The 15,250-nt window shown below is 44.1% G+C and overlaps 1 protein-coding gene across 1 annotated transcript; it reads right to left on the bottom strand.

The window, feature by feature from the left end:
- Nucleotides 1-943: 943 nt before the first annotated feature.
- On the bottom strand, nt 944-14,591 carry LOC123758890 (UDP-glycosyltransferase UGT5). The gene is made up of 8 exons (XM_069334489.1): nt 14,434-14,591; nt 12,990-13,163; nt 12,249-12,503; nt 10,715-10,945; nt 8,379-8,543; nt 6,148-6,370; nt 2,467-2,686; nt 944-1,305 (listed from the first exon to the last, which is right to left on the bottom strand). Exons 2-8 carry the CDS (start codon nt 13,161-13,163, stop codon nt 1,017-1,019), a joined length of 1,557 nt encoding a protein of 518 aa, XP_069190590.1. The 5' UTR covers nt 14,434-14,591; the 3' UTR covers nt 944-1,016.
- Between the last annotated feature and the right edge of the window lie 659 nt (nt 14,592-15,250).

Raw genomic sequence — 15,250 nt, 5'->3', positions numbered from 1 at the left:
GAAAACTGCCTCTTCCATCTTACCTTCGTTATTCATCACTACATGTCTCGTATTACGACCAGTATGAAGTTCAACCCAGATGAATGTCTGGACATCACCACCAGTACATCCTCCACCTAACCCAAGAGCCCCAGGCAGGTGTTAGACGTCTTGACTCTCAGGTTCCTCGTTACGTCCATTAACCACCAGTAACGCCGACAGCTCTTCGTTCCAAGCCTCAGTGACAAAAGATGGGACGTCACAATCAGGGGTATAAAGTAAGTAATTATCAATAGAAGGCACCAAACCGGGAAGGCTATGTAGCACCATCAAAGTGCGGGATAATCGGAGGGCACTAAATATCACCAAGGATGCCAATACGGGAACAAAAACGCATAAGGCGAACGATATCAAAAGTATCCGAGTCACCTAGAATTCTATTGAGGGACAGGTGACCTCAGGGGAATAAATACCCCATGACCTCGGTCATTTCCTCAGTCTCTAATCAGGTGCTCAGGGAATCCACATGACTGCCTCTGCATGACGCTTGTTCGTGTGCAGGTTTTAGTTTTTGTGTGAATATTTTGTGTCGCTTAGTTAATACATGTGTTATTATCACTTGAGTGATACCCAAGTGTGTGTAATTAGGGGTTTTGGGTATTTTTCATGTTAGTTGTTCATTTTGAAATTAGAGTAAATTGTCTATTTTGTCTGAGTATCTTTACTCTAGTGCAATTTTCACACTGCAAAGACCAATGAGTTTTTTTTAATGGGAAGTGTGTGCCATATTCCATCTTCCCGGTATAACCACCGTTATCACATCACAAGAGTTAGCAATTCAATTGGCAATATAGTTCAAGTTTACTTCTTTGGAGTGTTATTGCAGAGGTTTGCATTCCTGGCTTCTCTGCTGAGATTCCCAGTACAACTGCTACGGAGATAAGGAAATCAATACGATAAGCAGTTGGAATATGACAAACTTCTTTATTTGAATCGTTTTCCAAAGGTTTTTCGAGGTAACGGTAAAGACGGCGTTCCTACTCCCTCTTGTTCTTACTTTTTCTACTGTCGCCGTCAAAGATTTTAGTAGACATGAACCTGAAGATACGACGAAGGATGAAGAAGAGAAGGAAGAGAGCCAGGAGGAGCAGCAGCAGGACGTCGAGCATGAGGAACTCCACCCAGGAGAGCTGTGCCGCCGGGGACCTCAGCTGGGGCGCCCCACGGTGGCGGATGACGTACTCCGTCCAGAACACCGCCCGGTCCCTGGGCGACGTCGGCTGGTCCCTCATCCCCGCTGACATCCTCATTACGTTTTTCTTATACCTGACCACCAAGGAAATCAGAAGGAAATTAATTAATATTCCTCTGTGTCAATTATGAGTCACATATCTTTGGTTGCCTGTTATATGGTAATTGCCGATTCTTATTGTTACTGGCTCATTCTCTAAATGAATGAGCAAATAATCTCATTCTCTCACTCATGTGGAGTGTGAGATTCCACATAAGTGGTTCACCAGAATTTAGGAGAGAGAGGGAAGAAGAGAGGACAAACTGTTCGAGAAGGCGGCCTCGGGTGTTTGTCAGAACATCACCCTAGAGGGTATGTTGACAGTTGAAATCGCCCAACAGGAGCACAGGCTTCGGCAAGGAGTCCAGGAGGTGCTCAAGATCAGGAAGAGAAAGTGGGGCATTTGGGGGGGGGGGATAAATGGAACAAACCTTATTCCATTTACTCACAAAGACATGGGCATAAGAATATTGGATAGGCGATGGAAAAAGTAGTGAGACGAAGGGAATATCAGTACGAATCAAAAGAGCAGTAGAGTTACGGGCCCCAGCAAGAGGGTGAGGGAGGGGGGGAGAAAGGAATAACAACGAAAGTGACCAGGACGAGCACCAAGCATCGGTTCCTGGAGACAATCACAAAGTGGTGAAAACTGTGTAATCAGAAGTTGGAGTTCATGGAAGTTGGCACAAAATCCACGAATATTCCATTGAAGAACAGACATTACCAAGAAGAGAATGGACAGCAACAGAAAACAACGAAGAAACAAATGTAAAGAAAAACACAATATTAAATAAGCTCAGGGTCATCGAAGGTATTTTGCTCATTAACAACTTGTTACTTGAGATAGCGAACACATTAAATTGTGCTGTAAATGACAAATTACCTACAAAATGTTGAATCATAAATGTTACAACTTCCTGTAGTTAAATTTTTTACCTTAAAATAGCATCATTCATATTCTCTTAATGAGGATTGGCGATGTATTAAAGTAAAAATTAAATTCACCAATAGAAAATTGTGCTTGAATGAGCTCCATCGTTTGTTAAAGTGAATGTTAATTTTTACTCTAAATAAAAATTTAGAGTAAAAATTTTTATTTTTAAAAGTAAAAATTAAAAATTTTCCCACATGAAAATTAATTGTCCTTTAACCTCAACTGATTATTGCAACAATTAAACTTACGGTTCAACACTTACTTAGGGTCAGTGGTGATATTGTTAATCGCGTGAACGATCATGTCCTCAGTCAGTTCCTCCCACACCAGACTGTTTCCCAGTCCAGTCCCCTTCACGAACATGGCGTTCTTGAGCTGGTCACCGAAAATGGGAATTGCGAGGAGGGGCGTGGCATGGTAGATGGCCTCCTGCAGACTGAGGAGACCTGCATGCGTGATGAACACCTTCACGTTGTCATGACCTGCGGTACACAAGGGTTTTAATGCATAGATAGCATTTGTTTCAATGAAAATGTATCTTCTATGCAAATTAAATCATCTACACAAGTATGCCTACTATAAGGACTAAAAAAGTATTTTTAATTATGTTATTTTTCCAAGGCCTTCACGGCCTGCCTAGATATTACAAAAATTAATCTTTTATTCATCTAAAATCATTAACCTTATACAATAGAAGAGAATGTGTGTGTCTAAAGTTGGAGGCCAGACGCTTGTGGCTAGCCTCACTCAAACTGGAATGGTTTGGGGTACAGGATGAACATACGACGGTTGGGGTCGTCAGAATCCAAAAAGGAACAGCATGGCAGGACAGAACATTCAGACCTGCGCAACAATTTGTGTCTGCCCACTGGCTACAAAGCTAAATATTTTGAAACTTACTGTGAGAAATTTTTACCCACTATATCTATAATATCTAAGAAATGTATAATTTCTATATCATATCTATATTATATCAAATCATATCAGAACCATTATAGAATCACTATAGATTCATTATACATCTTGATCCTAGATGACAATGTCACTATGATCACGTACACCATAGGGCCCAATAAGTGCCTATGTGACCTTGTGCATGATCTCTCAAGGATCCAGAAGCTTCTAGAAGGATTTCTTAATTAAAAACTTTTGGAACATGATTTGATTTCCGGTAGGGATTATAAATTGAATCCTTAAGAATCAGTGGTACTATCAAGTACTACTTATAATCTTTAAATCCTATATCTAATTATATAATAATCACTATCTCAATCATATGTCTAGACAGTAAAAGTAATCAATCAATATTCATTGAAAGTTACCCCTCTCAAGGGAGAGGGAGGGGCATCTCGGAAACAAGAAGCGCCCACGACACCCTGCGGCACTACGCGTTTGTTGACAACACAGTGAACAAGTGTGAGGGTACCTTAGCGAACATTACTTAGCTCAGGACACCTTATCGAATTATCTTTATCACCAGTGAACACACACTAGAACTGGGGAAGTACCTGGACAATATATCTACAAGGAAAATTCCTAGAACATTTATATCTATATAAGTGTAGAGTGGAGCACACAGTGACTCTTGCCTCCACCATCAACTATCATCCTTCTGCAACGCAGTTATAGAAAAATCACATAGCAACGCTACAAGAACAATCTACAGCAAAGCTGTGATATAAAATATCGTGCCTAAACTCGACAAGGAAGAGTTATCCAGTATGGCACATTGTCAGACAGGCACCCGGCAAGCAGAGAAGTATATTGAATGTTATTACAGTAGTGTATTAATTGGCCAATTGTATGCTTGTACGACTTTAATATCCTATAAGTCTGTCTGTCGGTTATAAAGCGAGGCATCGCCTCATATTTCAGTAAGTTTATCAATATTGTAGTGCAGCAGTTGAATCTTTAAGCACTTAACCTCATGAGTGTCCATTGTGTAAGAAAAGATTCAATCAAGGTAAACAAAATCTCATGAGTGTCCATGGTGTGGGAAAAAATTCAGTCAGGCTGACTGTACCTCATCATATAAATACATCTGCATATATACTTTAATATATAAATTAAGTTAACAATTGCTTGCTTAGTTATTTTTAAGTTATCATATAAGTTCATTTAATTGAATATAATCTTTAGTACTTAGGTAACAGTACTTAGACTACATTTAAGGTCATTTATCATACTTATATATAAATTGTTGTTTATAGTATAAGAATATATTGGCTGTTAATAGTTATGGTGCTAGGCTAGACTATGTACATGTTTAAATCTCTGATTTAAACGGAGCCAGTGTTCAGTCATTGAACTGAATTTATTAAATCTTATCTTTGTATAAAATACTAGCTGATGTGAGATACCTATCAGCAGGTGGACTGTAGATCTTCAATCAACCTATCAACTAATTCATTCACCCCACCTACCCCTTACAGCCCACAATCTGTCATTAGGAAAAGAGGAGCTAGGATTTACGACCCTAGCTAGAGATTTTAGTTGAATTAATTTGCAGACAGAAAAAAACAGGCAGACCGTAGAGGGATGAATAGGATAGAGGGATACAGGGGGGTGATGGATGGATGGGATACAGGGGGGTGATGGATGGATGGGATACAGGGGGGTGATGGATGGATGGGATACAGGGGGGTGATGGATGGATGGGATACAGGGGGGTGATGGATGGATGGGATACAGGGGGGTGATGGATGGATGGGATACAGGGGGGTGATGGATGGATGGGATACAGGGGGGTGATGGATGGATGGGATACAGGGGGGTGATGGATGGATGGGATACAGGGGGGTGATGGATGGATGGGATACAGGGGGGTGATGGATGGATGGGATACAGGGGGGTGATGGATGGATGGGATACAGGGGGGTGATGGATGGATGGGATACAGGGGGGTGATGGATGGATGGGATACAGGGGGGTGATGGATGGATGGGATACAGGGGGGTGATGGATGGATGGGATACAGGGGGGTGATGGATGGATGGGATACAGGGGGGTGATGGATGGATGGGATACAGGGGGGTGATGGATGGATGGATGGGATACAGGGGGGGTGATGGATGGATGGATGGGATACAGGGGGGTGATGGATGGATGGATGGGATACAGGGGGGTGATGGATGGATGGATGGGATACAGGGGGGTGATGGATGGATGGATGGGATACAGGGGGGTGATGGATGGATGGATGGGATACAGGGGGGTGATGGATGGATGGGATACAGGGGGGTGATGGATGGATGGGATACAGGGGGGTGATGGATGGATGGGATACAGGGGGGTGATGGATGGATGGGATACAGGGGGGTGATGGATGGATGGGATACAGGGGGGTGATGGATGGATGGGATACAGGGGGGTGATGGATGGATGGGATACAGGGGGGTGATGGATGGATGGGATACAGGGGGGTGATGGATGGATGGGATACAGGGGGGTGATGGATGGATGGGATACAGGGGATGATGGATGGATGGGATAAAGGGGATGATGGATGGATGGGATAAAGGGGATGATGGATGGATGGGATAAAAGGAATCGTGCATTGATGAATGGGATAGAGGGATTGATGGATGGATGGGATAGAAGAATGGCTGATATAGGGATTGATGGATGGCTGATATAGGGATTGATTGATGGATATAGGGATTGATTGATGGATAGAGGGATTCGATATATGGATGAATGGATAAATGTAAAAATAGATTAATAGATAGACAGATGGAGACAGACCTGGGCAATGTTGGGTATCCTTCCAATTTTATATATACATAGTCAGGATACTTTTCAGCCTCAAAATACTTTAATGATGGGAGAGATGAGTAGAATTAAGATATACCCAAGAAGTTAACCAAGTCTTAACCGTCATTGGTGTACTAACATACAATGCCTCAAGACAATTATTCGGACTAACACAGTTTATAATACTCACCGAGAATATCCTGCTGAGGAAGCCAGTTAAGAATCTTTACGTTTGCCGAGACCTGGAGTTCTGCGTCGTCAAATTTCCAGATGACGCGCTGTGGCAGCCTGCGGAAGGCCTGGATGAAGAGGTCGCGGTACTTGATTGGCAAAGAGGCACTACGCGCGATGGAGCCCAAGCTGAAGTAAATAACGCCAGATGATCCCGCCTCTGTGATCCACGACTCTAATTCCTGTAAGATACAGTGTACTCATCACAACTTGTCCGATGTTTGGACAGGTTGTGTTATACAGTATTAAATATTTTCCCTTAACTAAAGGTGTATCTTTGAACAAAAAATAAGTATAATATTTGTGCATGTGGCATGTTATGGGTGGGGGGGGGAGCTCTCCTGGACAATGCCGCCCAATACCTTTAGTTACGGGGGTTGAGAGACCGGCTTCTCCACGCTCCTCTAGTTCCTGAATTCAAGTCAACATTTAACCTCGAAGTGATGAGATTGAGAAGTGATGAGATAGGGAGGTGATTGAGGACGACGTCCTTAAATTTTTACAGTATACACACGCAGGAGACGGTAGGTTAGGCATCGCCGCAATTGTGGCAGCGAGCCTGGGGAGGAGATCACTCTTAGAGTGGCCTGAGTTCACACGCATAGGGCATAGACACACTGTACTCATGCATTTGAGGGCAACATACCCAAATTTCCAGCACTTATTGCCAAGTCTAATAGAGGGAATATACTCGAGAACAGAGCATCTGGCACCAGCAAAAATTATAGAAGTTTGAAGGGTCCTGCTATCAAAAGTTATTTTCACAACGCTGAGAGGCTGATGACGACGACTACGAGAGGGTCGAGTGAACGTATCAACCTGGAGGACAGAATGGCCCTGGGCTTCAAGGATATGTTTAATATCCTCATGGTAGTCTTCCAGATCTCTAACATCAGTCGCAACATGATGCGGGAGGATAACGGTGCCAATACTGGCACTTAACCGGGCATTTTTGGAGACCCTACCAGGAGTTTCCCGAATGCTGGACAACGCAGCTATGCAAATCTTCAAGAGGAAACTAGATTGCTTCCTTCAAGGAGTGCCGAACCAACCGGGCTGTGGTGGGTATGTGGGCCTGCGGGCCGCTCCAAGCAACAGCCTGGTGGACCAAACTCTCACAAGTCAAGTCTGGCCTCGGGCCGGGCTTGGGGAGTAGAAGAACTCCCAGAACCCCATCAACCAGGCAGCTGTATCACGAGAAGGAGCAGCAACGATACGTGTACCAAAATGGATGGGGTTAAAGGTAATGGAGGCATCCACCGAATCAATGAGGTGTTTTTATGGAGGAAGAAATCGTCAGGACGTGTAGAGTCCAGATGGTCGAGATCAAAGTAGTTAGTCCATGTAGCGGGACCATACAAGGTGTTGAATGTATTAGTACTGGAAAGGATCGAGCAAGGGCGTCCGTGGGAGGGGCGGCACCGAGTCACAATTAAAAACGTTGCCACTCCAGATGACGAGGTGGTCACCACTGGGGGCTTGGGGGGGGGGTCAACCCTACCACAGGAGGAGGGGAGCAGAGAGGGGGGGGGGTAGTTGGGATGGTCAAAGGAGTAGCTTGGTCTGGGACCAATGAAGCGGGGGGGGGGGGTTGCGACTCAGTCCGACTCGGGGCTTGGTCGCCCACCCCAGGAGCCTGGGAAGCTACAAGAGGATAAATCAGTGGCATAGAAACGAGGAGGTAAGAATTTCACGAATGTGCCCCCATACCCACCATGGAGCCACAATTAGAGGACAGGATACAACAAGATACCAGCTGAGGTCCCCCCCCCCCCAGGAGTGCATCGTGAGTATACGCCCCCCAGTCAGTCCCTCGAGATCGGGTTCAGCAACGAAAGGAGGACTGACAATAAAATCGTCCCTTCACTCTCGATGTCGGGTACCACAGTTCTACAGATGAAAGAGTGTGCGCCTCCCTAAACACCTGGGCGTAAAAACAGAAAATGTCTGAAAGAATAATCAAGACTGGCAAAAGGTCGGCGGGAAAGACAATGAGAAAGGAGAAGAGAGGGGAGAAAACCGAAACGCAAGGAAGAGTGAATAGTGACCAGCACAATTAGTAAAGACGGCAACAGGAGCATAATGTCCTGCCCTCTACCTGTGAGGGCAGGACAACTCACCTGGGGCAGAGGGCTGGCGGGTCGACAGTGCATGCCGCCCACCTCCACCTGTGAGGGCAGAACAACTCACCTGGGGCAGAGGGCTGGCGGGTCGACAGTGCATGCCGCCCACCTCCACCTGTGAAGGCAGGAGGGGCAGTGGTATACCAATACTAAAGTGGGTGTTCATCAGCGCCAGACTCATGTTCCTCTCCAGGTCCAACAGCAGCGGCAGCTCCGGGAACTGCGCAGAGATCTGAGGAATAACACCAGACCTTCAATGCATGCAGGTCAGACACAGTACACTGCCCAACACGTTAATGTACAAACCTTATCCAGTAGTAGCAAGGAGTGACATTTAATTTTGATATGAAATTCATTGACCTTAAAACACTCGTCACACATTTCTGCTATGTGATCATAGAATATCAATTTATTTGCTGACTTGCAGTTTCATATATACTTTCTCTATATATTGTTATGATCCCAGGCTGCCTGAGAAACGAATCTACCTTGAGAGTTATTCTGCCAGACCTGACCTAAATAAAGGGTCAAAGACACAGACATGTCAATGTATATAGTAAGCATTCGATTAGATTTGTCAAACAGTTAAAAGCATGGGCAGTGAATGAATGTGTACATAAACGACTTGACATATGTCAAAAGTTTGTGAGGAAGGCATGAGGCTCATGTCAGGGGTCTTTACTTGAGCAACAACCGTCGTGGAAGCATGATGCAGTGTTTTTAAGCTCTTGGTAGCAGAGGAAGATTCTCTGATTACGTGCTCCATCAAGAGAATTATTCAGGTATTCTTGTATGAAGCCTGGGGAACGACATCGTGCTCTTGTCTGGAAGAGGAGAAGCCCTGTAGAGAAGTTTAAATAGCAATTTGGTGGCATAAGGAGCACGTCTTCAACGTCTGACACTGAGGCCAGCAAGCGTCCTGGTACATCTAACTCTGTGGTAAACCTTTTTCAATCAGTTTACAGTGATTGTATTTGATCGTGTGCCCAGCGATCATAGTAAGTGTTTGTGAGTACGTTAGGCATGTTTTGATGAGGCAGAAGGCCAAAATAAGAGTAAAGATGGAGGAACGTCCTGGAGGGCGGAGCGACATCCATCCACTCCAACCACTGGTGGGCGACTGAGTGCGAGGGCCGCCTGGGAAGCGAAGGGCTCCCAGGGAGGCCAGAAAATGGACCAGCCCAAACGTGGGGGAGTCACCTCACAGCATATAGAAAGCAGGGAGATGTCAAGTGAAACATTATTGTGTACTTTATGTTAGCTATATGTTTGTAGAGGAACATTTTTTATTGGCATGTAGATGGGTTGCAGGTTTGTCCTGAGGAAGAAGTTGATGGGAGTACTTTGAGGCCAGAGGAGAAGTTAACGAGTGGAACTTCAAGGCCGTAGGAGTGGATATTGAACCCTGTGGAAGAGCAGAACCCCATAGTGAGGTGGATCTCAAAGTGTGGGAAGAGGAGCAGTGAAGGGAAGATTCACGTGCTTCTGTGAAACCAGTGGTGAAGCACAATTGCTAAGAAAGACTTCATGGTGTAGCAGTCGTTAGAGCTGAGGAAGACCCTGGTAGACAATTCTAAGAAGACCTGAAGGTGTTCAGGGTGGAGAGCCTCTGCTTGTAGAGAAGAGGTTCTTAGTAATTACTTATGGAGTGTCGGTAGAGCGTTTGAGTGTCATTGGCGTGCAAGACTAAGGAAGGTGCGTCTTCCCCACCTGGAGAGAGAGAGATCTAGGGCTGATAGTGCCGTTGTATATGACAGTGCCATATTTACCTTCAAAGATTTAACCCACCTAATGAGGTTGATAGCGTAAGTGGCGAGTCAGGAATTGGACCACCACTCGAGATAAACAGCTGATAGAGTCCCGATGGGATTGATTGCAATAGCATAGAAGTGTTGGAGTTATTTTTGTATCTTGTGAATGTGTATATGTTCTCTGTATATTAAATGTTTATAACTACAAGATGTTTGCCCTTGTCCCACTGAGGATTTCCAGAAAGAAACAGAGTGAGTGTGTATATACAGAGTAATATTTTTGAAAAGGGGATTGAGGTCATACCAAATAAGGTGAGAGTGGGGAGTCAAGGCGGCTCGAGTGGGGTGTATGCACGTGACAACGAAGTCAGTACTGGAGCCGCAGCCTCTAAACGTGACGTTGAACCCCTCTCCATGTGCCAGAATCGCCTAGGGTGATCTGGTCAAAATAAGCACTCTCCGGGTTTTGGGTTGGGTTGTCCGTAAGGAAGGACGACCAACATCAACAACATCATAATAATATAAGACATTATTTAACAAAAAAAATAATTTCCCAATCTGTGATACTCAACTCTTCTTCCTCATGCCTAGTCTGCAGTTTATCACTTGCTTGAACACAGAGTTAGTTGCCATTTAAATCCCCACACCTCACCTCTTTCTGGACGAGTGGAATGACAACCAAGATCCGCCAGTAAACAGCAAATCCTATGTTAAGCATCAGGTCGCGGAAGCGATGCCAGAAGCTCCTGGACTTGGAGAAATATGCAAAGTTGGGGACGTAGGCCGGGTTGAGGACGTTGCCCAGGACGGCGCTCTGGCGTGGGTCCATCCCTGGAGGGGAGAGGAAGATGAAGGGAACCTCGTGCACGAAGGGATACACCACCTGCGGGAGAGAGAGCCAAGAAACTTAAAGAGGCAGCTATGATACTATGACCCTGAATAAAACAAATACTAAAACAAGTAGAGTATAATCAATCAAGAGAGAGAAGAGCGAGCTTTTAAAACAATAGTTACCACCCAGATCACATGCTGAATCTTCGGTGTGTTCTCAGACTGTGACAACGGTCTCTCGACTGTACACTGTATTATGCATTTCTTATAATCTTTTGCTCCATTAGGTTGTTATTATGCTGTGCATATTAGGAACATGGGCATATTGGTTAAGTAATTGGGAGAGATAGGAAGGTCGTGTTCTAAATCCTTATTGACCCGAGTTATGAAGTTCGTTTGCTCTATAAAACTGTAAATTTGACTTCAAAACATACTTTGAGAAACTAATTGTGTGTGATTCTAGTGCAACCGGTCTAGAGTTTCTAGCCAATGGCTCGCTTCTTCCCTGGTGGAGTGGAGTTATGTCTGCTGATTTAAGTGCTGCTGGTATCTCGCCTGTGTCCAAGCTTTTCTCCATACTACGCCGAGCACCCGTGCTGCCTGGTGGAGCCTGCTGCCAGGTGCAGCCTGCTGCCTGGTGGAGCCTGCTGCCTGGTAGAGCCTGCTGCCTGGTGGAGCCTACTTCCCGAGGGGATGGGCATGGATAAAAGCAGCGGTGTTGTCCACAATAAAGTTTTAATTTTTTTTACACATGTGATTACAGGAACTGCCGAGTCCTGTTAGCAAGCTGAGCGCTTTTCCATCCCATAGGTGATGGTAAGCCTTACCCACTACTTTTCCCTGGAACACGACCCACCAATCTTAACAATTAGGTACCCAATCACTGCTGGGTAAACAGAAGCGTACAGTTTGTTTAGGTATTGGCACCTAGACAATCCTTCCCCCCAGAATATGAACCTAGGACAAATCACTCGCCATGTGAGCGATTTGAGCAACCACCTGGGTTGGATGGTAGAGCTACGGTCTCTCTTCCTGCAGGTCCGCGTTCAATCCCCAACCGTCCAAGTGGTTGTGCACCATTCCTTCCAACCCGTCCCATTTCTATCCCTTCCAAGTGCTATATAGTCGTAATTGCTTGGCGCTTTTGACAACACAGTCAGAAGCGTTGGTCCACAGAGAGGCGTACACCATCGCAAGTGATCGTGAACATTTCCTAAGCGACGTACGGAATAGTATTGGTCTTTTCCAAGTATATATATTTCACACAATGCACTGGATATCTAGGTATAACCTACACGTGAATCCTCTCGCATAATGCGAGATAATAGGTCAAGTAAGGTTACTTAAGCACTTACCTCGTTTACTACCTGATCCACTACGATAAGATCAAACTCCTTCCTCTTCTCGTAGAGCTCCTTCACCACGGGAACCTTGTACAAGTCCTTGGCAAAGGCTAGCAGATACGTCTCCATGGACCGGAAGATGCTCAACGTACCCCCCCTGAAGTCGAACACATTCATATTGTCCTCCTTGACATATGGGAGACCGTGAGAGACCTCGTGGATGCTGGGGTTGTCCGACGACTTGGGATGGTTAGTCAGCATCACTACCTGTAGACGGAAGGAGGTTTTTTATTTTTGTTTATTATTTTCTACCACAGACGTGGCCACAGATTTACAATGTTAACCAGCGTATATACAGTTTCTTCTGTTCTCCATGATGACAGGGTGAGAGATTTGTTAAACATATAGTTCAGGGATTTATTGAACAATCCACCACAGGTGATTGTATAGTGCTTTTAAAATGCTAAGCTAACCTACATACGTAAATTACATAGATACAGATGTGGTAGGGGTAACGGGGGGGGGGGGGGCGGACCTTGAGAAGCCTGAAGCAGCGACTGACCACACACCATCTGAGAAGGACTATACACGTCCCTGCAGCCCCTGATGGGCTTCCCACTCTCCTCCTCCTTTATTACCATAGGTCCTGTGTGTCATATTCGTCTACACAAACTTAAAGATTCAATAGAGTTCCCAGAAAAATTATGATTTATTGGTCGATATATTTAGATATATATACAGCCAAAGTCTTGCCTCGTGTCCACGGTCAGTCAGAGCCTCGGCCAGGGACATGAAGAGGTTCCTGTGGCTCTTGGTAGAGACGGGGAGGAGCATGAGGATCTTGTAGGCTCTCTCAGGGGGCGCCAACTCCCCCGCGGCGACCCCTGCCACAGCCGCCACCAACACACACAACGGCGCCAACTCCATCTGTGGACACAATTTGGTTATAATAAAAATATTAATATTTACCATTCACAATATATTAATTTGAAGTCTTAATTATTTTCTGTCCTACCAGCAAAGAATGTTTTTTGTAATGTTCTGTGAATAAACATTGTATTAATATGCGGGTTAGTATTTTAAATGAGATTATTGGTTTCAAGAATACTTTATGGTAACACTAGACGAAAATTTGTTTTCTTTATTAAAGTAACAAAATGTTCAACAGTAAAATTCTGTCGAGATATTAAGGAAAATGCACATAGAAAACAGTACGCCAAACTCAAGTCATAACGACTAAAGCTGTCAATTTATGGGTCCCCAGTCTACACAGTAAAATAACTTACTGGAGTGAACGATATGGAAGAAATGCAGAATTAAGAACCAGTGAAGAGCAGAAGTGCCATAGGCACATTCAGAGAACACTGTATAAACATCAGAGGTCTGCGGTTGTTCAACATCCTCCCAGCGAGTATAAAAAATATTGCCGGAATAACCGTGGACATTTTCAAGAGAAAACTAGATAATTTTCTTCAATTAGTGCCGAACCATCCGAGCTGTGGTGGATATATGGACTTGGTCTGAGAAAGTTGTTTCATTCATAAACAGGGGGGGGGGGGGCAGGTGGCGTTTAACGAGCCATCGTTGACGATGACGGGCTGCCCTTACATAAATATTCAAGCAACCCTTCTATATTCTGAGTCAACATATACCAAAACTTATTTTCCTTTCAGTGTTATAAACCTATTGCATTTGCTATATAATCACCCTTAAACTTCCTAATAAACCGTCCTTTTTATTAAAAAATCACCAATTAAAAATTGACTATCAGGCAATTGAGTAAAAAAAATGTTGTAGCAGTCAAATCGATGATATAAAACTGATAACTATTGAATATATTAAGTAACAACAGTGTTATGCGCTCTGAAATGGCAACTTAAAGAGTTATTACAAATCTAAACAATATTCCGAGTATAACTCTGGCGAAGGCTAAATACAGACGACGCCGCCATGAAATATACTAGCTACCGTGGGCAGTTAAGACTTTCTACCTAATATTCATCCTCTCTGCTCCATGAGGAAGTCTCGGCAGTTAGGGATATATGCACGGAGAGGTGTAACAGATTGTTTTCTATATGCACACATTTTAATTTAGTTCTGGACGATGTTCTGGATTAAAATAAAGTTGTTTATTGGCCAGTATGCTGTTGTATAGGTTTAATTCGCCCTCCAGAAGTTGTCCAGCCTTAACACTTACCTAATGAAGATTCAGTGTAAAAACACCGAGAAGATGAGGTGTAGACAAACTCCCAGGCCACACTACACATGGAAGATGACGTACAACCCAGCTCGCGACCCTTGCTACACTGAGGGACCGGGTGGTTGCCCACCCCGTGTGTACAGGTGCCACACAGTGTGTTTGTTTCCTGTGTCTTAACTTCTCCAATGACAATGTTATCAATATATTAATTCCATTAGGAATAATATGTGTAAATATTTCTGACAATTGAGCTATTGACTTATACAACAATAAATATATGTGTATGAACTTGAGATGTTGTAGAGCCCTTATCAGCGTGACTGACATTTTGCTATTTTTTGTTTATAAAGGCGGGACACTCATCCTGTGAATGGTAGTTTATTGTGCACCCCATACTCATCTTGTGAGCGGCAGTTTATTGTGCACCCAATACTCATCTAGTGAGCGGCTGTTCATTGTGCATCCCATACTCATAATGTGACCAGTAGTTTATTGTGCACCAAAGTAGCGTAAATTGGGTCTACGATTGGGCACGAGCTCCCGGGCATATGTGTGCCACCTGTCCTTGCATCCATCACATGTGTCGGAAATCCGACATACACACACATATTAACATAAGTTACCACCATAAAGAAAAAGAGAGTGGGTTATTCTGTGACATCATATAACAAGACGTGTATTTATATATCTCATCTCCTTTTAAACAACAGTCTAGTGTTTAAACTCAATACAAAAGTGTTCACTAGGACTGAATATAATTTCCAAGACCAAGAATATATAGCTTAACTCCCTATTCCTTAATCATACATAGAAC

This window comes from Procambarus clarkii, chromosome 31, assembly GCF_040958095.1.
Source record: "Procambarus clarkii isolate CNS0578487 chromosome 31, FALCON_Pclarkii_2.0, whole genome shotgun sequence".
Lineage (NCBI taxonomy): Eukaryota > Metazoa > Arthropoda > Malacostraca > Decapoda > Cambaridae > Procambarus > Procambarus clarkii.
This window is presented reverse-complemented; position numbering and strand designations above follow the sequence as displayed.